The 24,983-nt window shown below is 45.9% G+C and overlaps 2 protein-coding genes across 4 annotated transcripts in view; one reads left to right on the plus strand and one right to left on the minus strand.

Annotated features, from left to right (window-relative positions):
* CTNNA1 (catenin alpha 1) overlaps nucleotides 1-21,248 on the minus strand; it is a 177,395-nt gene extending 156,147 nt beyond the window's left edge. For all 3 annotated transcript variants that reach the window (XR_002727076.1, XM_023195287.1, XM_023195290.1), the window contains exon 1: nucleotides 21,124-21,248. The gene's annotated coding sequence lies outside the window, so the exon portion shown is untranslated. The remainder of the gene's footprint in view (nucleotides 1-21,123) is intronic.
* LOC111530628 (synapsin-1-like) overlaps nucleotides 19,902-24,983 on the plus strand; it is a 12,335-nt gene continuing 7,253 nt past the window's right edge. The window contains exons 1-2 of the mRNA XM_023197908.1: nucleotides 19,902-19,905; nucleotides 20,443-21,111. Coding sequence (XP_023053676.1) covers nucleotides 19,902-19,905; nucleotides 20,443-21,111 — 673 coding nt within the window. The remainder of the gene's footprint in view (nucleotides 19,906-20,442; nucleotides 21,112-24,983) is intronic.

Below are 24,983 nucleotides of genomic sequence, written 5' to 3' on the forward strand. Positions count from 1 at the left end.
GATACAACGTCACCTGTGTGTAATTTTGCCTGAAAATTACATAACCTCAACTAGTCATGAGGAAACATCAAATTCAAAGGGTGAGACGGTCTACAAAATAACTGGCTGTAGTCTTGAAAAATGTCAAAGCAGCCGGGCACGGTGGCTCACGTCTGTTATCCCAGCACTTTGGGAGGCCAAGGCGGGTGGATCAGAAGGTCAGGAGATCGAAACCATCCTGGCAAACACTGTGAAACCCCATCTCTACTAAAAATACAAAAAAATTAGTCAGGTGTGGTAGCGGTCGCCTGTAGTCCCAGCTACTCTGGAGGCTGAGGCAGGGGAATGGCATGAACCCTGGGGGCAGAGCTTGCAGTGAATGGAGATCGCGCCACTGCACTCCAGCCTGGGCCACAGAGCAAGACTCCATCTCAAAACAAAACAAAACAAAAAAGAAAAGAAAAGATGTCAGAGCCATAAAAACAAAGATAGATTAAGAAACATTTCCAGAGGCTGGGCGCGGTGGCTCATGCCTGTAATCCCAGCACTTGGGAGGCCGAGGCGGGTGGATCATGATGTCAGGAGATAGAGACCATTCTGCCTAACATGGTGAAACCCCGTCTCTACTAAAAATACAAAAAAAAAAAAAAAAATTAGGCAGGCATGGTGGTGGGCACCTGTAGTCCCAGCTACTCGGGAGGCTGAGGCAGGAGAATGGCATGAACCCGGGAGGCGGAGCTTGCAGTGAGCTGAGATGGCACCACTGCATTCCAGTCTGGGCGACAGAGCAAGACTCTGTCTCAAAAAAAAAAAAAAAAAAAGAAAAGAAAAGAAATATTTCCAGATTAAACGAGGCTAAAGAGACTTAAACACAGTGATTCTGGACTGAAATTGTGTTGAGAAAGGGAAAAAATTGAGACAATTGACAAAATTTGACTATGGGTACTGAATTAAATAGTAGTATGGTATCAATGTTAAACTTCTGAATTTTCATCATTATACTGTCATTATCCAAGCATCAAATCTAGAATCACTAGAGATAGGGGTGCCAAAAGGAACCTGCATTTGCCTAATCTGGTAACACAGAATGCCAGTGTCCCAGTCATCTGTTTCATTGAGGGTGGATGAATTTGCCGTCTACATTCATGTAATGTCAGGCCTACACTTTGGTTTTTAAAGGTTATTTGTCCACTCAACTGATCAACCCAAGTCAGTAAACCTTAGGAAATGGAATGCTCTAGATTGCTAAAGGGCTGACAACAGCTCAAGCAAATGTCATCAAATGTCACAGATAAGACATTTCAGAAGAACTATTTGCCCTATGGATCCTACATATCCTAGCATTCCAGAGATACTGCATTAACACAAACAAAACATAGAACCTTCCAGGATTGTAAAGGGAGGGAGCCGAGAGGAAACTTAACTGAAGCCAGCTGCAAGCAGACATTTAGGTATATGTGGTCACATGTGTGTTTAATTATTAAACAAGTACAACATAACTATTTCACTTTCTCAAAAAGATACTTTCTTTTTTTTTTTTTTTCTTGAATAAAAAACATTCTTGGTCTTCTGTTTTCCTAATTTTGATACTTGGGAGTACAAATAATTTCATTTACTTCTTAACTTAGAAAAGGTGACACGACAGCACAATACGCACAACAGCACAATAATGAATTGCAAGTAACACCTGGCCTCTCCAGGGTAGGGATGGGGACCACTAGGAGGAGCCAGGAATTCAAAATCAGAAAGCTTGTGCCCACTTGTTCATCAACTCCAGGCAATCTTTACCACATGAACCAAGGGTTTCCAAACCATCTGACTTTTCAAGAGAGGCCAGGGATGCAGATTTTCACATGGAATCTCCCAACTTTAATGTTAGTGACAACTTCCAAGAAGTCTTACTTTGCAAAAATAAATTATTTAATATTAGAAAAAAAGCCAGGTGCGGTCGCTCCCACCTATAATCCCAGCACTTTGGGAGGTCATAACGGGAAAATCACTTGAGCCCTGGAGTTTGAGACCAGCTTGGGGAACACAGCGAGACCTCGTCTCTACAAATAATTTAAAAATAAAAAACAGGCCAGGCACGGTAGCTCATGCCTGAAATCCCAGCACTTTGGGAGGCTGAGGTGGGCAGATCACCAGGCTGGTCAGAAGTTCAAGACCAGCCTGGCCAACATAGTGAAACCCTGTCTCTACTAAAAATACAAAATTAGCCGGGCATGGTGGCACATGCCTGTGATCCTAGCTACTCAGGAGGCTGAGGCATGAGAATCACTTGAACCTGAGGAGGCGGAGGTTGCAGTGAGATGAGATCACGCCACTGCACTCCAGCCTAGGCAACAGAGTGAGACTTGGTCTCAAAAACAAAACAACTAAACAATTAGCCAGATGTGGTGGTGTGCACCCGTAGTCCCAGCTATTCAGGAGGCTGAGGCAGGAGGATCACTTCAGCCAAAGATGGTGGAGGCTGCAATGAGCCATGATCTTGCCACTGCACTCCAGCCTGGGCAACAGAGTGAGACTCCGTCTTAAAAAATTAAAATTAAAAAAAATTAATTCACCAGACTCAGGCTCCCTAACCCCGCTTCTAAAGGAGTTAAGGCAAAGGACTCTAATCACTCATTTACATTAAGAAACTTAAAATACACTAACACTTGAAAATTGAGAACTCAGTGTATTTTCAAGACTTTCAATAACCATAATGCAAGCAGACTGCCCTGTATATTACCTTTAATCAAAAGCACCAAGAAGCTTGTTTTTTTTTTTCCTTTACTTTATCACTTACTTCTTGCCCTGTTCTAGCCACAGTGGCCTTCTCTTTCGGTAAGTCCCCAAAGACACTGCCTCATCTGTGTTCCCTCTGCCTGGAATGCTCTCTTCCCCCATAAGACCATTTCTTTCCTAACTTTCAGATTTCAGCTCAAATGCTGTCATGACAGAAAGGCACTCTAAGGACCCTACTAATTCCATTACTTATGACCTTGCTTAATTTTCTTTTAGCTCGTATGGTCTTCCTTGTTTACTTATTGATGCCATTATTACAGCGTAAGTCTCATGAATGCAGGGTCCTGCCAAGAGTGATGCCGATCATGAAATGATGCTACAGAGCCAAGGCATGTTTTCGTGATCCCAATCCTAAAAGGATTTCAAAAAATAAAAGTATCTTAAAATCTAAAGAGAATGTATTCTACTTGAAACATCAGCTCCTGGAACCAGCTCTGTCACTTACTCTCTGACTTTTGGGTAAGTCACTTCACCTTTCCGGATCCTTGGTTTTATCATCTATAAAAAGAAAGAAGTTGAATTCTATACTTCAAATCCTTCTAGTCCTGAAATTCTGGTGCTCTTTTCATTTATGTTGTCACTCAACAGCCATTGAATTGTTTTATTAAACTTAATTTTCTCAGATTTAGCATGTGGTCTTCAGAGCTATACTTTAAGTTTAAGGATGATAACTATGCCTATGTTTCTTTACACCCCTTAAGTTGCTGGCTGGGAGCTTTATGCAGGGCAGACAGTATTAGTTGAGCTGAATTTATGCAACATGATTTGCAAATATTTACAAGCCTCCCAAGACAAAGCTCCTGCCTTAATCTTAAGTCATATCTTCTGGTTCTCTACAAATAATGTATTGTTCAGAGTAACTAAACAAATAACTTTTAAACTCTTGGCAGTTTCTACTTTTCCAATTAACTTACAGAGCACTCCTTCGCAAGATCTATTACAAAACCTACTAGAGCTAGCCAACCTTAATGAACTACAGCAACCTTAGGTTTTTTCAGGAGGGATCATGCTTAATGGAACTAAATAAAAAGTTAAACTGCAGTTATTTGGTCTTCATTACCTTATAAATGGCAATCCTGGCTATAAAGCAAAAGTTTGCTATAAATTCAGAAAGGGGGAGAGATGCAATCATTTGGCTAGCAATCTACAACAGAAAGAGAAATGGAGAAGCAATGAAGAGAAAATAAAAGCATAGTTCCGTCAGACCCAAGGGGGCTGATAATTGGCAAACTGCCTCATTTGTGCAAAGAACTACGTACCTTCTCTGAAGATGTTCAACATTCACTTATAAAAGATGGCCACATCATCCTTAAAATGTGTCTGCTCCTGAATTTTCATCATTATATTGTGGCAGATTTAGATCATCTTTACCATGCTACTCAATGCCCTTTTTTTTTTTTTTAACAGCAAGGTTAACTTAATGAAATGTTAGGATGGTTCGTTTAAATGCAAATCAGGAAATTCAGAAATTAAAAGTACCCAAAGCAACGTTAACTGTCACACCGCACAAGACAGAAGACTGTGGATTACTCAGTGCTGTCACAGGTATGCCAGGTTGCATCTACATCAAGCAGAGTTAACACAGACTTCAGGAACCTCAACTCTCAAATCTCCTGGTAACTGCCAAAAAGTTCAAGGTAACTTATGATTAAGACACATTCTGGCCTGTATCCCAGCACTTTGGGAGGCAAAGGTGGGAGGATCACTTGAGCTCAGGAGTTCAAGACCAGTCTGGGCAACATAAAGACCTCATCTCTAGAAAAAAAAAACTTTTTTTTAAAGAAAAAAAAAAAATTTAGCTGGGCATGGTGGTGCACACCTGTGGTCCCAGCTGGCTACTCAAGAGGCTGAGATGGGAGAATCACTTGAACCCAAGATGTCAAGGCTGCAGCGAGCCATGATCATGCCACTACACTGCAGGCTGAATGATACGGGCAGATCCTGTTTCAAAAACATACAAAACAATAATAATAAAACACTTAAATCATTTTTATGTTGCTCCTTTTCTTATTTTTCTTGAAGGCACCAAAGGCAACGGGAGCAGTTGGAATTGCTGTGCTACAAGCATCAGGAGACACACTGATTACAACAAAAAGCACTAAGCAAAGGACAAAAAGTAAACCTAAAAAAACAATATTCAGCCAACCATTTAGCCTTCACTCACAAATATGAGTGCCTTGTACAGGCACTATCCCAGAAAGCAGTCAACAAGAAAAAAGAACCCTGCCTTCATGAAGCCTTCATTGCAATAATGGCATAAATAACTAAACAAAGAAGACAGTATCAGAGCTAGGAAGAAAATTAAGCATTGTAATGGTAATGGAATTAAGCAGGGTCCTTAGAGGCCTTTCTGTCTTGACAACATTTGAGCTGAAATCTAAAAGTCAGGAAAGAACCAATCAAGTGAGTATCTGGGGGAAGAGAGCATTCCAGGCAGTGGGAACACAGATGAGGCAGGATCTTCAAGGACTGACAGAATGAGAAGGCCAGTGTGGCTGGAACAGAGCAAGAAGCAGTAGGTGAAGTGAAGGAAACAAAACAAGCTCCTGAGGTGAAGTGACAGTTTGCTGTATGGACTGGATATTTATGTTCATTTTCTTAGCTTCCATCATATTATAGTTGAGACCATTAACAATGGAAGAGTGTTTAACAGAAAGCTGCACCAAGCCCTCCTAACAACTGATAATGGATACAGAGGAAGTCCCTGTTTCCTTAAGACTGGATGACTAGTCTAAAAAGCAAAGAATGTGAAACAAGCATCTGGACTGGACACACAAGAGAAAAAAGAAAATACAGAAGACATTTTTGTTTTACAACAATTGGACTGAACTGATCTCCTTGAACCAAAAATCATTTTTTAAAAAATAAAAATATCACTGGGCACAATGGCTCACGCCTGTAATCCCAGCACTTTGGGAAGCCAAGGCAGGCAGATCACTTGAGGTCAGGAGTTCGTGACCAGCCTGGCCAACATGGTGAAACCTCGTCTCTACTAAAAATTACAAAAATTAAGCCAGGCGCCTGTAATCCCAGCTACTCGGCAGGCTGAGGCAAGAGAATCACTTGAACCCAAGAGGCAGAGGTTGCAATGAGCCAAGATCACGCCATTGCACTCCAGCCTGGGCAACAAGACTGAAACTCCATTTCAACAAACAAACAAATAATAAATAAAATAAGCGGCTGGGTGCAATGGCTCACACCTGTAATCCCAGCACTTTGGGAGGCCGAGGTGGGCAGATCACCTGAGGTCGGGAGTTCGAGATCAGCCTGATCAACAGGCAGAAACCCTGTCTCTACTAAAAATACAAAATTAGCTAGGCGTAGTGGTACAGACCTGTAATCCCAGCAACTCGGGAGGCTGAGGCAGGAGAATCGCTTGAACCAAGAAGGAGGAGGCTGCAGTGAGCCAAGATCGCACCACTGCACTCCAGCCTCTGCAACAAGAGCGAAACTCTGTCTCAAAAAAATAAAATAAAATAATAAAATAAAAATATTGGGAGGCTGAGGCAGGAGAACCACTTGCACCCAGGAGGCAGAGGTTGCAGTGAGCCGAGATCATGCAGAGATCATGCACTCTAGTCTAGGCAACAGAGCGAGACTCCATCTCAAAACAATAATTAATAATAATAATAATAATAAATAATAATAAAAATTTTAAAACACAGTGGCACTACGGGAGGAGAAACCTTTCACATGGCTAAGAAGCCCACAGGGAGAAGAGTGAGGTACTTTTGTTGGAAAGTCAGGCAAAAAGATGCCTGGACTTGACTAGAGAGTCTGAGAAGTTACCCAGACTGAGCAGGAAAACAAGGAAGAACCAGGCTCAGTGGCTCACATCTGTAATCCCAGAACTTTGGGAGGTTGAGGCAGGAAGATCACTTAAGCCCAGGAGTTCCAGACCAGCCTGAGCAACATAGGGAGACTTCGCCTCTACAAAAATAAAAACTAAAAAAGGAAAGAAAACAAGAAAGAATGGCCTCTAAAACCTGTAGTATATATCTTCGATAACCTATTCAGTCACATTCATTCTTCAATGACTGACCAATTATCAGTTCTGGGATCCTGCTAGATGTCGGATCCTGCTAGATGCTAGATGAATTGGAAATTGCTAGCAGATCACTATAGCAATTAATTATTAAGACCAAAAGACCATTCTGTCTTTGTAACACAGAAATCTGGAAGATGTTACTTACCCAAGTGTTTAGACTTAGCATCATCAGTGGAACAACCTGACTCACCAAATGCCCTAAGAAACATCATCAAGCCAGGCACACTGACTTGCACCAACAGTCCCAGCCACTAGGGAGGCTCAGGCAGAAGGACCACTTGTACCCAGGAGTTTAGGAGTTTAGCATGCAATGATTGTGCCTGCAAACAGCCACTGCACTCTAGCCTAGGCAACACAGCAAGACTCCATCTCAAAAACAAAACAAAACAAAACAAAACCAGACACAGTTGTCTCATGCCTGTAATCCCAGCACTTTAGGATGACAAGGTGGGCAGATTGCTTGAGGTTAGGAGTTTGAGACCACCCTGGCCAACATGGTGAAACCCTATCTCTACGTTAAAAAAAAAAAAAAAAACTTAGCTGGGTGTGGTGGCGTGCGCCTGTAGTCCCAGTACTTGGGAAGTTGAGGCATGAGAATCGCTTGAACCCGGGAGGCGGAGGTTGAGGTGAGCCGAGATTGCACCACTGCACTGTAGCCTGGGTGACAGAGTGAAACTCTATCTCAAAAACCCAACAGAAAAACATCATCACACCTATCTGACAAATCCAAAATGGAGAACATCTACAAAACTGGCCTAAACTATACTAAAATGTCACTGTCCCAAGTGGGAAAGGTGGAAGTGAAGGCTAAAGACATATGACAACTGAATGCAATATGTGATCTTTTCTTGATTCCTGATTTTTAAAAAGAAAAAGAAAAACCATAAAGGGTATCACTGGAACAACTGTGAGAATCTGAATGTGAATACGGTCTGTACAAAAAAATCAGTACTTCTGGGGATCTTGTTAAAACAGATTCTGATTCAATACATCTAGGGTAAGGCCTAAGATTCTGCATTTCTCAAGAGCTCCCAGGGAGAGCCAATGCTAACCCTCAGACTGCTCTTTAAAAGGTATTACATGTTACTGTATCAATGTAAAAGGTCTTGAGTGTGACAGTAGTGTCAGGGTTATGTAGGGCCTGTTATGTTATTCTTCAGAATAACATGCTGAAGACTGAAGTGCCATGAGGTCTGCAGTTTACTTTCAAATGACTCTGAAATAAAGTTGCTATCGAGTAATTGAGAAAATTTGAAAACAGTTAACAACTGGTGAGCTGGTAAATCAAGGGCTCACTGTACTTCAACTTTTCTGTAGGTTTGAAGATCTTCCCCAAAAAAAGCAGGGGGAAAATGCTTACATAGTCTATACAGGAAAAGAGTTATAATACAACAGAAGGTATAAGGTTGCAAGTGCCCCACCCAAAAGACAGTCCCCAAATAGTCCGGAAGGCCTCACTGAGTATCTGACATACTGCTTGAGGGCAGGGAGGCTATTTCAGGTTGTGAAGGACAACGGCGCCAAAGAACACCAGGACCTTCCCAGAACCACAGTGACTGAAAAATAGAGGATGCACAGTGAAGTGGCAGATAATAAGCTAAAAGAAAAACTAAGAAATTCAGCCTGGTTCGGTGGCTCACGCCTGTAATCCCAGCACTTTGGGAGGCCAAGGCGGGCAGATCACAAGGTCAGGAGAGCAAGACCATCCTGGCTAACACGGTGAAACCGTCTCTACCAAAAATACAAAAAATTAGCCAGGCGTGGTAGTGGGAGCCTGTAGTCCTGGCTACTCGGAGGCTGAGGCAGGAGAATGGTGTGAACCCAGGAGGCAGAGCTTGCAGTGAGCCAAGATTGCGCCACTGCACTCCAGCCTGGGCAACAGAGCAAGACTGTCTCAAAAAAAAAAAAAAGCAAGAAAAGCTACAAAATTCAGAAGACATTAGAGGGTTGAGCCTTATTCTTCCTATCTTAAAAATATCTGGACCCATTTTCTTTTTACTGTTCATAACAACTACTTGAGAAACACTGAAACAACCCCTTCCCTCTGCCCCCTAAAAAATAAAGGTAAAGGAGCAAACCCCGCCTCTTCCAGTTACCACAGTGAAAGTGGGAAGGGACGAGACATGCCTTCACCAGAGCTGCATTTTCACAAGTATAGGACCTCTCCATGCACTTAACTGCAGAGCTGAGTTCCTCAAACTCCATGAGCCCCAAACCAAGCATCCCCTCTATACTCCACTGTATTCCCACTGCAGCCTTCCCCTTCTCCACTGACCAAAGTTCCACCAATCCAGGTTCCTAGAAGGAGGCTCTAGACTCATTTTCTTTCTCCTCTGCACCTCAGTGAACACCTCACTCACTCTACTAACCCCCTTCCTGTTCTCAGGGCTCTGTTATCGCTGGTTGAGAATATCGAGGTGTCTTCTAATTTCCAATCATTCCCCAGGGAGCTCCAGTTATCATTATCATTGGGTCACTCCCTCTGAAAAAAAAAAAAAAAAAAAAACATAGTATTGTTTCCCCAGCACACAGGATGAAGCCAAAACTGCAAGCTTCACCTGCTCTAGCCTGTCAGCCTTATCAACTGTCTCCACTCCAAGAAAATATTCCCCAATGCACCTGCATGCCTCCAGATCTATACACAAGACTGTTCCTCTGCCCAGAGCACCCTTCAAGTCTTCTCAAACTGGAAAGCTACAGATTTTCCTTCAAGAATCAGACATCTGTCATCTCTGCCTCACAAAGAGACACAATATACCATGTTCCCCCAGCACTTGCCACACAGCACTATTATCTGTGTGTGTGTGTCTCCCATGAAACTGAGAGCTCTTTTGAGCACATGCACCACGGTTTTTTGATCGCGGTAACTTTCATCTAATCTAACACTCTATACATGTTTAACTCAATTAGCTCAACTGCTCTATGTACAAAGAAGTAAGAAACATCTCTCATGACAGATTAGCAAAAAATGGGTATAAACTACCATTTTTTTTTTGAGACAGAGTCTCTGTCGCCAGGCTGGAGTGCAGTGGCACAATCTTGGCTCAATGCAACCTCTGTCTCCCGGGTTCGAACAGTTCTCCTGACTCAGCCTCCTGAGTAGCTGGGACTACAGGCATGCACCACCACACCCAGCTAATTTTTGTAGTCTTAGTAGAGATGGGGTTTCACCATGTTGGCCAGGATGGTCTCGATCTCCTGACCTCGTGATCCACCCGCCTCGGCCTCCCAAAGTGCTGGGATTACAGGTGTGAGCCACTGCGCCCAGTGCCAATTCTTACCTATCAGCTATTTTGCCAAACCTAATCTCGTGAGTTCATAAATCTCCTGGGGTTAGCAATGGTGGCTTACACATTATCACCTCTCCAGCGCACAGCACACTGCTTTGCAAGGCAGAAATTCAGTACCAAACCCTTTCTGGGTGACAACATCACCAGCATGTGGCCTTCCAGAACTTACTATATACCCAACTAGCCCGAGAGACATTTCCTCTTCTAACCAATTTGTGACCTATTAAAACCCCCCTTTTAGCTTCATTCAACAGTCAGCCTACAGTCACACCACTTCAAGTACGCAGACAATACATCAAGAATGTCTAAAGTGGAAAATACCCTAACGTACCACGGGTAATGATAAAGCACATTTCTGGAGAGGAATCTGGAAAAATTTTAAGAGCTATAAAAAAGTAGCATACCCTGGAAATAATCCAAATGTCCATCAACACATGAATGGATAGGCCAGACGCGGTGGCTCACGCCTGTAATCCCAGCAGTTTTCAAGGCTAAGGCAGGTGAATCATTTGAGGTCAGGAGTTAGAGACCACTCTGGCCAATATGGTGAAACCCCGTTTCTACCAAATATAAAGAAGTTAGCCAGGTGGTAGTGGCGCACACCTATAACCCCAGCTACTCAGGAGGCTGAAGCAGGAGAATCGTTTGAGCCTGGGAGGCAGAGGTTGTGGTGAGCCAAGATCGCACCACTGTAGTCCAGCCTGGACAACAGGAGAGCCTCTGTCCGAAAAAAAAAAAAAAAAAAGAATGGATAAACAAAATACGGCATACACATACAATAAATGGAACATTATTCAGTTTTTAAAAGGAAAGAAATTCGGCCAGGCACAGTGGATCATTCCTGTAATCCCAGCACTTTGGCAGGCCAAGGCAGGTGGATCATCTGAGGTCAGGAGTTCAAGACCAGCCTGACCAACATGCAGAAACCCCGTCTCTACTAAAAAAAACAAAATTAGCCAGGCATGGTGGCGCATGCCTGTATTCCAGCAACTCAGGAAGTTGAGGCAGGAGAATTGCTTGAACCCGGAAGGTAGAGGTTGCGGTGAGCCAAGATTGCGCCATTGCACTCCAGCCTAGGCGACAGGAGCGAAACTCCATCTCAAAAACAAAGAGGAGAGAAATTCTGGGAGAGGATTCTGGATTCTAAAACAGCAGAGTAGGAAGCACCAAAATCAGTCTCCCCACCTAGACAATTATACTGGCATAATTCATCAGATGTAATTCTGGGGATTGCTGAAGAAAGCTTGCAACTTCCAAGGAAAGACTGGGACAGTAAATTGGGTTAATTTCAGTCAACTTCAGCCATTAGCTGAACAGCAGCTACCCCATTCCCTAGCCTCCAGCGATGGGCAGACAACCTAGAATGCATTCCTGAAACAGCTTGCAAGCAGCTTTTGGGAACCAGGATGGGCAATAAGGACCCTGTCCTCCAAATATTAGGGATCCATATTCTAACTGCTGATTGCTGCTTCTAATCAGGGATAGGCAGACACTGAGAAGGATAGCCATTATTGTACCCCCTCCATGACTGCAAGCCCTCCCCGTCTAGCTGAAGTAGACTTCCAGAGAATTTAATGGACCAATGGCCCCCACCCCCACAACTTCCTTGATTTTCTCTTTTTCCTCTTTAGGAGCTAGACTTTAAAGACTAGGATATTCAAAAGCAATCATGAGGGTGAGGGGAAGATAAAGAAAAAGTTACCATGGTGCATGCCCAGGGAAAGGTGCAGGCTCAAAAAAGACCTGAGAAGTCCTTAAGTTTGTATCTCGGGCTGACCCTCAGCATAAAAACTAACTGTAATAAATAAACAAAAAAAAACCCAGCAAACCCTTGGAATGAGAAGAATCCAATTTTCAGAGTTAGCATAGCATTAGATTCAAATGTCCAGTTTTCAAAAAAAAATTAAAAAGTCACAAGGCATACAAAGATATAGGAAAGTATGACCCATTAAAAAAAAAAAAAATTAACCAATAAAAACTGTCCCAGTTGCTGGGCACAGTGGCTTATGCCTATAATCCCAGCACTTTGGGAGGCCAAGGCTGGCTGATCACCTGAGTTCAGGAGTTCGAGACCAGCCTCACCAACATGGAGAAATCCCATCTCTACTAAAAATACAAAATTAGCTGGGCCTGGTGGCGCACGCCTGTAATCCCAGCTACTCAGGAGGGTGAGGCGGGAGAATCACTTGAAGCTAGGAGGCAGTGCGGTGAGCCGAGATTGCACCGAGCCGAGATTGCGCCATTGCACTCCAGCCTGGGCAACAAGAGCAAAATTCCACCTCAAAAAAAAAGAAAAAAAAACCTGTCCCAGAGAAAGACCAGATGGAAGACCTACTAGACTAAGACATTAAAACAACTGTCTCACAGATGTTCAAAAAACAAAACGAAGGTGTGGGAAAAAAATCAAGAAAATAATGTATTTTAAAAATAAAAATACCACCCAGGTGTGGTGGTTCACGCCTGTAATCCCAGCACTTTGGGAGGCTGAGGCAGGCAGATCATGAGGTCAAGAGATGAAGACTATCCTGGCCAACATGGTGAAATGCCATCTCTACTAAAAATACAAAAATTAGCTGGGCGTGGTGGTGCACGCCTGTAGTCCCAGCTATTCGGGAGGCTGAGGCAGGAGAATCGCTTGAACACGGGAGGCGGAGGTTGCAGTGAGCCGAGATCATGCCACTGCACTCCAGCCTGGCAACAGAGCGAGATTCCATCTCAAAAATAAAAATAAAAATAAAAATATCGGCCAGGTGCAGTGGCTCACGCCTGTAATCCCAGCACTTTGGGAGGCCAAGGCGGGCAGATCACTTGAGGCCAGGAGTTTGAGACCAGCCTGGCTAACATGGCCAAAGCCCATCTCTACTAAAAATACAAACATTAGCCAGGCAGGGTGGCACACACCTGCAGTCCCAGCTACTCGGAAGGCTGAGGCAGGAGAATCACTTGAACTCAGGAGGTAGAGGATACAGTGAGCAGAAATCACACCACTGCACTCCAGCCTGAGTGACAGAGCGAGACTGTTTAAAAAAAAAAAAAAAGGAAATATAATTAAAAAGATACCAAAAAAATTCTAGAGTTGAAAAGTATGATGACTAAAATTAAAAAGTCACTAGGGGACTCAAAAGCAGACTTGAGCTGGCAGAAGAATGAATCAATGAACTTGAAAATAGGGCAACTGAAATTATGGAGTCTGAGGAACAGGAAAAAAAAAAAAAAAAAGACTGAACAGAGAGCCTAAGGAACTTGCAAGGCACCATTAGGTTCTGGAAATGAAGAGTGATAAGTACATTCACAATATTCACAAGAATCCTACTTCTAAGAAATTATACTAAAGAAATAATCTTTTTTTTAAAAAATAGCCAAGCATGGTATCTCATGCCTAAAGTCCCAACTATTCAGGAGGCTGAAGTGGAAGGATCGCTTGGGCCTGGGGAGGTCAAGGCTAAAGTGAGCCATGATAGCACCACTGCACCCCAGCCTGGGTGACAGAGTGAGACTCTGTCTCAAAAAAGATAAAGAAATAATAATAATAATAATAATAATCAAGGATGGGTAAAAGATTTAGCTACAAACTAAAGCAGCCCTGGAAGCTTGCTAAACGTCCAACAGAGGACTGATTAAAGAAGTTACATAACGCAATAGGAGGGGATCATTAGCATTATAAAATTAATCATATTTCATCAATTCTAAAGCACAAATTATATCACATTTTTAACATTTCACATCTAAAAATCTGCTAATATATCTAACAATGGACAGCATTTCCTAGTTTATCTGGCAGCATTTCTTCCTAGTGATACATAAAAGGTAATCTTAATAGGGAAATGTTCCAGTTATGATTAAGTGGACAGTAGGTTACAAAAGAGCACATAATGGAAAATCTGGTTTTTATAAGTTATATGTAGTCAATATACATGCCTATGAAAAATGTTAAAGGATATACACAAAACATTAACAATATTTCTCTAGGTCATAAAACATGAGTTTTATAAAAGAAAAATTCTAATAAGCTGGGTATAAAACCATGTTTCCACCCCTTATCAACCTGGCACAACCCTATACATACCATATCTATTATAACTAATTCAATATTTATTGACTAGTACCTGCTACCTGCTATAGGCAAAGAAATGAGTCAGGTATCACAGCAAAGAGAAAGATACTAAATAATAACCCACTTAATATGGATAAAAACATGTTCTGTCCAGCACTGCATAACTGAAAGAATAAATCAGCATTTTATCATATGAAAAATTAAAATATCCTTTTTTTCTCCTTGAGACGGAGTCTCACTCGTCGCCCAGGCTGGAGTGCAAATGGCGCGATCTTGGCTCACTGCAAGTGCCACCTCCCAGGTTCAAGCAATTCTCCTGCAAACTGCAATTTTGCAGTTTTTGCAGGAAACTGACAATTCTTTTTTTTTTTTTTTTAGAGGGAATCTCACTCTGTTGCCAGGCTGGAGTGCAGTGGCACGATCTTGGCTCACTGCACCTCTGCCTCCTGGGTTTAACCGATTCTCCAGCCTTAGCCTCCCAAGTAGCTGGGACTACAGGTGTACACCACCACACCTGGCCAATTTTTGTATTTTTAGTAGAGATGGGGTTTCGCCATGTTGGCCAGGCTGGTCTCAAACTCCTGACCTCAGGTGACCCACCAGCCTCAGTCTCCCAAAGTGCTGGGATTACAGGTGCGAGCCATTGCACCCAGCCTAAAATATCCTTTATAAATCATCTTATTCATGCCCGGGCATGGTGGCTCACGCCTGTAATCCCAGCACTTTGGGAGGCCAAGACAGGTGGATTACCTAAGGTCAGGAGTTTGAGACCAGCCTGACCAACATGGTGAAACCTTGTCTCTACTAAAAACAAAATCAGCCGGGTGTGGTGGTGCATGCCTGTAATCCCAGCTACTTGGGAAGCTAAGACAGGAGAACTGCTTTATCCTGGGAGGCAGAGGTTGCAGTGAGCCAAGATGGTGCCACTGCACTCCAGCCTGGGCAACAAAGCTAGACTCTGTCTCAAAAGAAAAGAAAAAGTGGGTAGTGGATAGCGTTTGTTAGAGGAGGACGGAGCATTCCAGTAAAATGGCAAACAAAAGCAACATAAATACAAACGCCTGGCTGATACACAGGAGTGGTGGCAACAATTTACAGTATTAAATAAGTCTGAAAAATTAAATTAGGAGGCCAGGCGCAGTAGTTCACACCTGTAATCCCAGCACTCTGGGAGGCCGAGGTGGGCAGATCACGTGTGGTCAGGAGTTTAAGATGAGACCAGCCAACATGGCGAAACCTTGCCTCTAGTAAAAACACAAAAATTAGCCGGGCGTTGTGGCGGGTACCTCTAATCCCATCTACTCAGGAGGCTGAGACAGGACAATCACCTGAACCCAGGAAACAGAGGTTACAGTGAGCTGAGATTGTGCCACTGCACTCCAGCCTGGGCGACACAGCAAGACTTCATTTCAAAAAAATAAACAAAATTGGACAGGCGCAGGGGCTCACGCCTGTAATCCCAGCACTTTTTGGGAGGCCGAGACAGGCAGACCACCAGGTCAGGAGATCAAGGATCATCCTGCCTAACATGGTGAAACCACATCTCCAGTAAAAATACAAAAAAATTGGCCGGGCGTGGTGGCGGGCGCCTGTAGTCCCAGCTACTCAGGAGGCTGAGGCAGGAGAATAGCATGAACCCGGGAGGTGGAGCTTGCAGTGAGCAGAGATTGCGCCACTGCACTCCAGCCTGGGTGACAGAGCAAGACTTCATCTCAACAAAATAAATAAAATTGGCCAGGCGCAGTGGCTCACGCCTGTTAATCCCAGCACTTTTTGGGAGGCCAAAACAGGCAGATCACAAGGTCAGAAGATCGAGACCATCCTGGCTAACATGGTGAAACCACATCTTCACTAAAAATACAAAAAAGTTAGGCCAGGCACGGTGGCTCACGTCTGTAATCCCAGCACTTTGGGAGGCCGAGGCAGGTGGATCACGAGGTCAGGAGATGGAGACCATCCTGGCTAACGTGGTGAAACCCTGTCTCTACTAAAAATATAAAAAGTTAGCCAGGTGTGGTGGTGGGCGCCTGTAGTCCCAGCTACTCAGGAGGCTGATGCAGGAGAATGGCATGAACCCAGGAGGCGTAGGTTGCAGTGAGCTGAGATCACGCCACTCCAGCCTGGGTGACAGAGCGAGACTCCATCTCAAAAATAAATAAATAAATAAATAAATAAAATTGAAATACAAAATTAGCGAGGTGTGGTGGCACACACCTGTAATCCCAGCCACTCCAGCCTGGGTGACAGAGCGAGACTCCATCTCAAAAATAAATAAATAAATAAATAAATAAATAAATAAATAAATAAATAAATAAAATTGAAATACAAAATTAGCGAGGTGTGGTGGCACACACCTGTAATCCCAGCCACTTGGGAGGCTGAGGCAGGAGAATCACTTGAACCCAGGAGACAGAGGTTGCAGTTAGCCGACATCAAGCCATTGCACTCTATCCTGGGCAACAAGAGCAAAACTTCATCTAAAAAAAAAAAAAAAAAAAAAGACATAGAGAAGAGAAAAAAGTAATATAGTACATATAAGCTGACAACCGCATGGAGAGGATTTCATCAGTGATTAGATCTGGGTGGAAAAGAAGAAGAATGGGCTGTAGATGGTTCTCAATTTGCCCAGATTTGCTATTTGAGGCCCTCCACAATCTGACTTGCCTCACCTGTCATCATTCCATCCACAAGCTAGACTCCAGGCAGAAAAGACTTTTTCCCTCCTTCACTCAACAAACATCTAATTTGCCTTTCATGCCAGGTATTAAGCACCAAGACAAGGACTAAGGCCATCATCAGTTCCTGCCTTCAAGCAGTTTACAAGGCTCCTTTCCTAGCAGTAAAGGCAAACAGGTACATCAGTAATAAGGTACAGCGTGATGTAATGCACCACCCAGTGCTAAGAAATTTGCTACCAGAAACGAAAGTGCTGAGTCTTAAGATATGACTAAAAGCTCATCATGAAAGGTTATGTTGGGAGAGTAGGAGGGAATCACTGATGAAATAACTTTACCCTAGGCCCCCAACATCCAGTCCATTTTTTTTCTGAGTCAGGGTCTCACTGTGTTGCCCAGGCTGGAGTGCAGGGGCATGATCATAGTTCACAGCAGCCTTGAACTGTTTTTAAATACTGTATGCCTCAGCAGCATTACATACATTCACCATCCATTTCCAGAACTTTTTTCATCTTCCCAAACTGAACTCTGTACCTATAACAATAGCTCCCTATTCCCCTTCACCCGGCCCCTAGCAACCACCATTCTGTTTTCTTTCTTTTTCCTTCCTTCCTCCCTCCCTTCCTCCCTTTTTTTCTTTTCTTTGAGACAGGGTCTCACTCTGTCACCCAGGCTGTATGTGATACGATCAGAGCTCACTGCAACCTCCCAAGCTCAAACAATGAATCCTCCCACCTCAGCCTCCCGAGTAGCTGGGACTACAGAGCATGTCACCATGTCTGATTGATTTTCTTTTTTTTTTTTTTTAGAAATGGGGGTCTCATTAAGTTGCTCAGGCTGGTCTTGAACTCCTAGCTTCAAGTGATCCTTCCAACTCAGCCTCTCCACAAACACACACACACACACACACACACAGGATTACAGGCATGAGCCACCCTGTTCAGCCCCAATCCATATTTAAGTCCTATCTCATTTCTCCAAAATACAGCTCCCTTCATCCCTACCACCTTGAATTCCATCATCTTCCTAGCTCAACTCTCTGCTTCCACATGCACACAGACAAGCCTTTTCCAAGCACTAGCAGGAGTCTTAAAAAGGAAATCAGAACATGAAACTCCCTACAATGGCTTCTTACACCTCTAGAATAAAACCCCAACATGGCCTCTGCCTTCTCTGGCAATCTCACATGAGGTCTTCTCCTCACCCAAAAAGTACCCAAGCTGCACAAGTCTTCTCTCAAGTCTCTAAACACATGGAGGCTTTCCTGTCTCAGGACCTTTACAAATGCAGAGGGCCCTGTTCCTTCTCTCCATATCCTCATCAGCATACACCACCACCCCCAACAATCAGGGCTGTCTGTCATGCCCCACAGTGAGTTACTTTCTCAAAGAAATCCGAAGACCCGCCGGGTGCGGTGGCTCACACTTGTAATCCCAGCACTTTGGGAGGTTTAGGCAGGTGGATCACCTGAGGTCAGGAGTTAAGAGACCAGCCTGACCAATATGATGAAACCCCATCTCTGCTAAAAAAAAAAAAAAAAAAAAAATCAGGCTGGGCACGGTGGCTTAAGCCTGTAATCTCAGCACTTTGGGAGGCTAAGGTGGGTGGATCACGAGGTCAGGAGTTTGAGACCAGCCTGGCCAACACGGTGAAACCCTATCTCTACTAAAAATACAAAAAAAGTAGGCGGGCATGTTGGCGCGCACCTGTAATCCCAGTTCCTTGAGGCTGAGGCAGGAGAGTCCCTTGAACCCAGGAGGCGGAGGTTGCAGTGAGCCGAGATTACTCCACTGCATTCCAGCCTGGAGGACAGAGTGAGATTGTCTCGAAATAAATAAATAAATAAACTGGGCGTGGTAGCTTGCACCTGTAATCCCAGCTACTCCGGAGGCTGAGACCGGAGAATCGCTTGAATCCCCAGGAGCTGGAGTTTGCAGTGAACTGGGATCACCTCACTGAACCCCAACCTGGGCAACAGAGAGAGACTCCATCAAAAAAAAAAAAAAAAAAAAAAGGACATCCCAAAACCTGGGCAGGGCAGTTACCCTGGATCTCCACATCTGGTTCATGTCTCCAGAAGAGACAGGAGTCCCACTTTGGACACCTTGAGTTTGAGAAGCCTGGGACACCCAAAGAGCTTCCCAATGCACAGGTGACCATGTGGGTCAGGAGACACATCTGCACTCAAAATAAAGGCTTGGTAAAAGTCCACATAAGGCTGCTTACAGAAGAGACTGCACAAAGCAGTGATTCTCATCTTGGAGGAGGAGGGTACCTCTCATCTCTAAGTCACTATATGAAATGAGATCTCACTGATGGGAGTGAAGGTGATGCCACATCAGTGGTGTGGAGGACAAAGATACTTTGGGTATGAGAGGAAAGAGGGCGAGGAAAAGAAAGAAACTGAGATGAGCCAAAAGGAAAAGAAAGCCAAGAGAGTGATATCACAATTCCCCAAACACCTATGCCCTTTTACGCTTCTCATGAGTTTCTCCCTTCACTTAAAAAAAACTTGACTCACGTTTCATCCTGATCAAATGCCACCACCTTCTGGAAGCCTTTCTGGACTTATCCAAATAAAACTTATTAGCCCCTCTCCGTGCCTCCACAAGCTTCTTTTGTTGTTAGTATTAGGTAAGATTCGACTCAGACAGTAATTTCATTAGTACTGTTATGGCACTTACTGCAGTCCGCTCTGTACTATACCTGGGGTGTGTATCTCCCCTATTACACTGTGAGCTCTTGAGTGGATTAAAAAATTATTCTTTAACTGAATAAAAATCTAGATGGGGCCAGGCACCCTGGCTTAGGCCTGGGTGGCCGAGGCAGGAGGACCACTTGAGCCCAGGAGTTCGAGACCAGCCTGGGCAAGACGGCAAGACCCCATCTCTACCAAAAATACAAAAATCAGACGGGTGTGGTGGCGCGTGCCTGTAGTCCCAGATACTTGGGAAGCTGAGGTGGGGGGATCACTTGAGCCCAGGAGATAGAGGCTGCGGTGAGCTGTGATCGCGCTCCAGCCGGGGCGACCCTGTCTTTAAAAAAAAAATGTTTGTTCAGAAGTCCAGATGGGTAAATAATTAGGCAGAAACTATGGATAATTCCTACAGTCATTTTTCATTCTTCCTGTAAAACAAAATAACACATCCTAATTAATTCGATTTACAAATTCCGTTCCTTAAAGTAACACCCACCTGTCCAGTATTTAAAAGTCACTGCTAACTAAACACAAATATCCGCTCCACAAAATGCCTATCCAGTCCCAACAATGATGTAAGCATTTCCTTCATCATAAATATAGAATACCCCGAATTTAGTTGTAGACTTAACATATCTCGCTCTTTTCCAAATAATTGTAAACTCTGTACAAAACACACATACCAAAAAAATATGACCAAGATGCAGGAGGACTAAGAGGGAGTCAACCCTGGAATTGTGCCAACCGCCGCCTGCATTACTGAGAAGCCACTGCTGCCAAGCAAAGGTCAGGCATTCATTCAGGCAACATTTTTTCCAACAAGTGCTTCACACTCGCACGCACACACACGCTCCTTTAAAAGTCAACAACAATTAAAAAAAAAAATCTCTAATGCCACTCTTGAAAACCAGGGCTGAAAGCGAAGTGCGTCCAACCAACAAGAAGCCCAGGAAAGCTGAGTAATCCCCGAGTCCAGGTGGACGGTCACGCCAAAAGTCCACACGGGTGTGGCGCGCCTAACGCGAGGCTCTATGGGAGAAGCCCGGACTCCAGCCTCCGGGTTCGCCGCGCCCGCGTCCCCGCCGCCCCACCGGGAAATCTCAGCGGCCGGGAAGGGGGAGGGGGCAGGGACGCCTCGGAGTCGGACGACAATCAATTCTCCGGAAAGCGGCTCCCAGACGCGCCGCCCCAGGGAAGGAAGGCGGCTAAGGGGCCCGGCGCTGGGCTGCTGCGCGCGCCGAGGCCGCGGCAACAAAGTTTAGAAACCGCGAGAAAACTTTTCCAAGAGGAAAAGCGGAGGCGGCGCGGGGCCTGTGGTTTCTCCCCAGCCGCGGCGGCCCCCCGACTTCCCGAGCGCTGGGAAGCGCAGGCCGTACCCGCCCGGGCCCCAGACTCGGGCCCCGAGGGAAAGGGGCCGCCGGCCCAACGCGGGTCCCACGCCCGCCCGGAGTCCAATTCCTGGCGACGTCGCCAAAGAGACCGCGCCCCGCCAGCCCGCCGCTCGCAGGGCCCAGCTTGGGACGGCCCGGCCCAAGGACCCTCTCGGCCCGGCCCGAGAGACCGCGCCCGCGAGGAGGGAGGTATGAAGTTACCTGCGGCGAGCGGGGTGAGCGCTAAATTCCGGAGGCCCGAAAATGACGGTCGCTGCTTTGTCTCCCTCCGGTCCGGCTACGCGGAGGAAATGAGCCGCCCCGCGCCCCCGCCCCCGGCCCGCCCCCCGCCCGCGGCCCCCGCCCCGGCCCCGGCCCCGCCCGCCCTTCCTGGCACCTCCCTCCGGCTCGCTCTTCCCGGCGCCTCCCGCCGCCGCCCCGCCCGCTCTTTCCGGCCGTTCCGGCCTCTGCTTTTGGGGTAGAGGGCCCCCACCGCGAAGAGAGTCTGGCAACGCCGGGCTGGGACCCCCGAGGGACCTCTTCCTCCCCGCCGCCCACCTCAGAATTCCTTCCTCCCCGGCCCCTAGTGGGAGCTTAGGCCCGGAGTGACCCCCCCCCCCCGAGAGGGAGGAGGAGCGGTGACTCCTGGAACAGCCCGCGGGCAGAGAGGGCTGCTGGAGGACAGGTGAGTCAAGGCTCCGCGCACAGGTGAGGCTCGGGGCGCGGCCTCGCGCGGGCCCCCACCCCGGTGGAATCCCAGAGTCGCGACGCGGGGTCCTGGGCACCCTCCCCTCAAGAGTGTCACAGGTGTCCCGGAGTCACAGGCTCCTGGAAGAGTGATCTCGGCCCACTACCTGGCTTTACAGAAGGAGAAGCGGAGGCTGAGGAAAGGCCCCACAGTTTCGGGACAGAGTGGAACTAGAATCCGACTCTCAGGACCTTTCATAATGTGAGGTGGAAGCGCCCCCAGAATTCACCTAACCCGTCTCCTCACTCCACAGATGGGGACACCCGAAGCCCTCTTGATCAAGGACTTCTTTTTTTTTTTTTTTTTTTTTAAGACGGGGTCTCCCTCTATGGCCCAGGCTGGAGTGCATTGTCGCGATCACGGCTCACTGCAGCCTCAAATCCCTGGACAACCAACCCTCCCACCTCAGCCTCCGGAGTAGCTGGAACTACAGACTCAGAGCCTCACTATGTTGCCAGGCTGGTCTCAAACTCATGGGCTCGAGATCCTCCTCAGCCTCCCAAAGTGCTGGAATTACAGATGTGAGCCTATAATTACAGGTGTGAGGACATTTACCACAGCAGCTGTCCCTTTTTGGGCTTGTTCCTGCCCCGCCCCCAGCTTGTCCTCCCTCCCAGCTCGTCCTCCTCCTCCAACAAATTTGAGGGACCTGACTTTATCTCTATTCCTCTGGTCATTTAGGGAATTTTACTCTCATGCTTTCTTATCTTCATGGTAAATACTACAAAAACAAAACAAAATTACAAAGCAAACAACACACACACAAAAAAATACTACACGCTCCCTATCAGCCTGGTATAGAAAACCCTAACGATGTTTCCTCTGCTCACGGGATGATGAACAAGATGGATTTCAGTATTGGCCTAGGAACCTGAAATAAATGCAAGACAACAATGTCCACTGTTGGCCTTGTGCTGAACAGAGAGCAGGGTGCTAGGGAGACCTGCCCTCGCTGTGTTTACCCTCTACTCCTCACATCTCCCTCTCCCCCAAGGGAATGGAAACTTCTGGAAGGCAGGAGCTGTATCTCTTACAGCACCCAGCACATCACCCATCCCCTAGGGAGTGCCCAGTGAACATCTGTGGGTGAATGTGCCCACTGTAATTCAAAGTACTGCGGGCCTGTGGTAGTTAAGAGATGCTGACAAAGGGCAGTAGGACCATGAAGTGGGGAGAGAACAACCTTTCAGAAAAAGAGGATGGGCACAGTGGCTCATGCAAGTAATCCCAGCACTTTGGGAGGCCAAGATGGGTGGATCACGTGAGCTCAGGAGACCAGCCTGGGCAACATGAAAACCCTGTCTCTACAAAACGAATACAAAAACATAGCTGGATGTAGTGGCACCACCTCTAGTCCCAGCTACTTGGGAGGCTGAGGTGGGAGGATTGCTTGGGCCTGGGAGTCCAAGGCTGCAGTGAACCATGATTGCACCACTACACTCCAGCCTGGGCAACACAGTGAGGCTCTGTCTCAAAAAGAAAAAGGCAAACCCTGACAAGGTCTTTCTTGTCCAATTACACCTGTCCTTTTCTGGCTGCAGGGTCTTTGTTCCTGTAGTCCCCTCTGCCTAGAGTGGCTTTGGCATCCCTCTACTTCAGCTGGCTAACTCAGAACATAATTGATAAATTTTGGATATTTTTCCCATCCTAATCTCACATTGAAATGTAATCCCCAGTGTTGGAGGTAGGGCTGGTGGGAGGTGTTTGGGTCACAGAGGAGGATCCTTCATGGCGTGGTGCTGTCCTCCCGGTACTAAGGGAATTCTCATGAAATGTAGTTGTTTTAAAGTGTAGCATCGGCCAGGCACGGTGGTTCATGCCTGTAATCCCAACACTTTGAGAAGCCAAGGTGGGTTGATGGCTTGAGCCCAGAAGTTTGAGACCAGCCTGGGCAACATGGTGAAAACCCATCTCTACAAAAAAATACAAAAAAATTAGCCAGGCAGGCTGGGCACCATGGCTCATGCCTATAATCCCAGCATTTTGGGAGGCCAAGGCGGGCAGATCACCTGAGGTCAGGAGTTCAAGACCAGCCTGGGCAACATGGTGAAACCCCATCTCTACTAAAACTACAAAATTAGCAGGGTATGGTGGTATACGCCTGTAATCCCAGCTACTCAGGAGGCTGAGGCAGGAGAATCATTTGAACCTAGGAGGCAGAGGTGGAGCCAAGATCATTCAATTGCACTCCAACCTGGGCAACAAAAGCAAAACTCTGTCTCAAAAAAAAAAAAGCCAGACATGGTGGTGTGTGCCTGTAGTCCCAGCTACTTGGGGGGCTCAGGTGGGGAGACCACCTGAGCCTGGGGAGGTTGAGTCTGCAGTGAGCCTTGATTGTGCCACTACACTCCAGCCTGGGCAACAGAGTGAGACCCTGTCTCAAAAACAAAAAGGTGTGGCACCTCACCCCTTCCAGCTCCTGCTTTCAGCATGTAATGTGCCTGCTCTAGCTTCACCTTCCACCATGAGTAAAAGCTCCCTGAGTCCTCTCCAGAAACCAGAGCAGATGCCCAGGCCTTGCTTATACATCCTGCAGAACCATGAGCCAATTAAACATTTTTTCTTTTTTCTTTTCTTTTTTTTTTTTTTTTTTGGTGGGGGGGTGTGTGTGTGAGAGAGAGAGAGAGACAGAAAGAGATGGAGTTTCGCTTTTGTCACCCAGGCTGGAGTGCAGTGGTGCGATCTTGGCTCACCACAACCTCTACCTCCTGGATTCAAATGATTCTCCTGCCTCAGCCTCCTGAGTAGCTGGGATTACAGGTGCACACCACCATGCCCAGCTAATTTTTGTATTTTCAGTAGAGACGGAGTTTTACCATGTTGGCCAGGCTGGTCTTGAACTCCTGACCTCAGGTGATCCGCCTGCCTGGGCCTCCCAAAGTGTTGGGATACAGGCATAAGCCACAGCACCCAGCCTGTTTTTTCTTTATAAATTACACAGTCTCAGGTATTTCTTTTTAGCAATGCAAGAACAGCCTAACACAATAGTTATCAGTCAATAAATATTTGGATGAAGTAACAAGAGACAGAGTTAAAGGATTATGCTCCATAACTTTGTATGTTCATCACTTCACTCGGGACAAGATTCTTAATTTTTAAGGCCCTTTGTTCAAAAATTATTAACCATTTTAAGACAGCAACGGCCAGGCGCGGTGGCTCAAGCCTGTAATCCCAGCGCTTTGGGAGGCCGAGACGGGCGGATCACGAGGTCAGGAGATCGAGACCATCCTGGCTAACACGGTGAAACCCCGTCTCTACTAAAAAATACAAAAAAACTAGCCGGGCGAGGTGGCGGGTGCCTGTAGTCCCAGCTACTCGGGAGGCTGAGGCAGGA

Source organism: Piliocolobus tephrosceles, chromosome 4, assembly GCF_002776525.5.
Source record: "Piliocolobus tephrosceles isolate RC106 chromosome 4, ASM277652v3, whole genome shotgun sequence".
NCBI classification, from domain to species: domain Eukaryota; kingdom Metazoa; phylum Chordata; class Mammalia; order Primates; family Cercopithecidae; genus Piliocolobus; species Piliocolobus tephrosceles.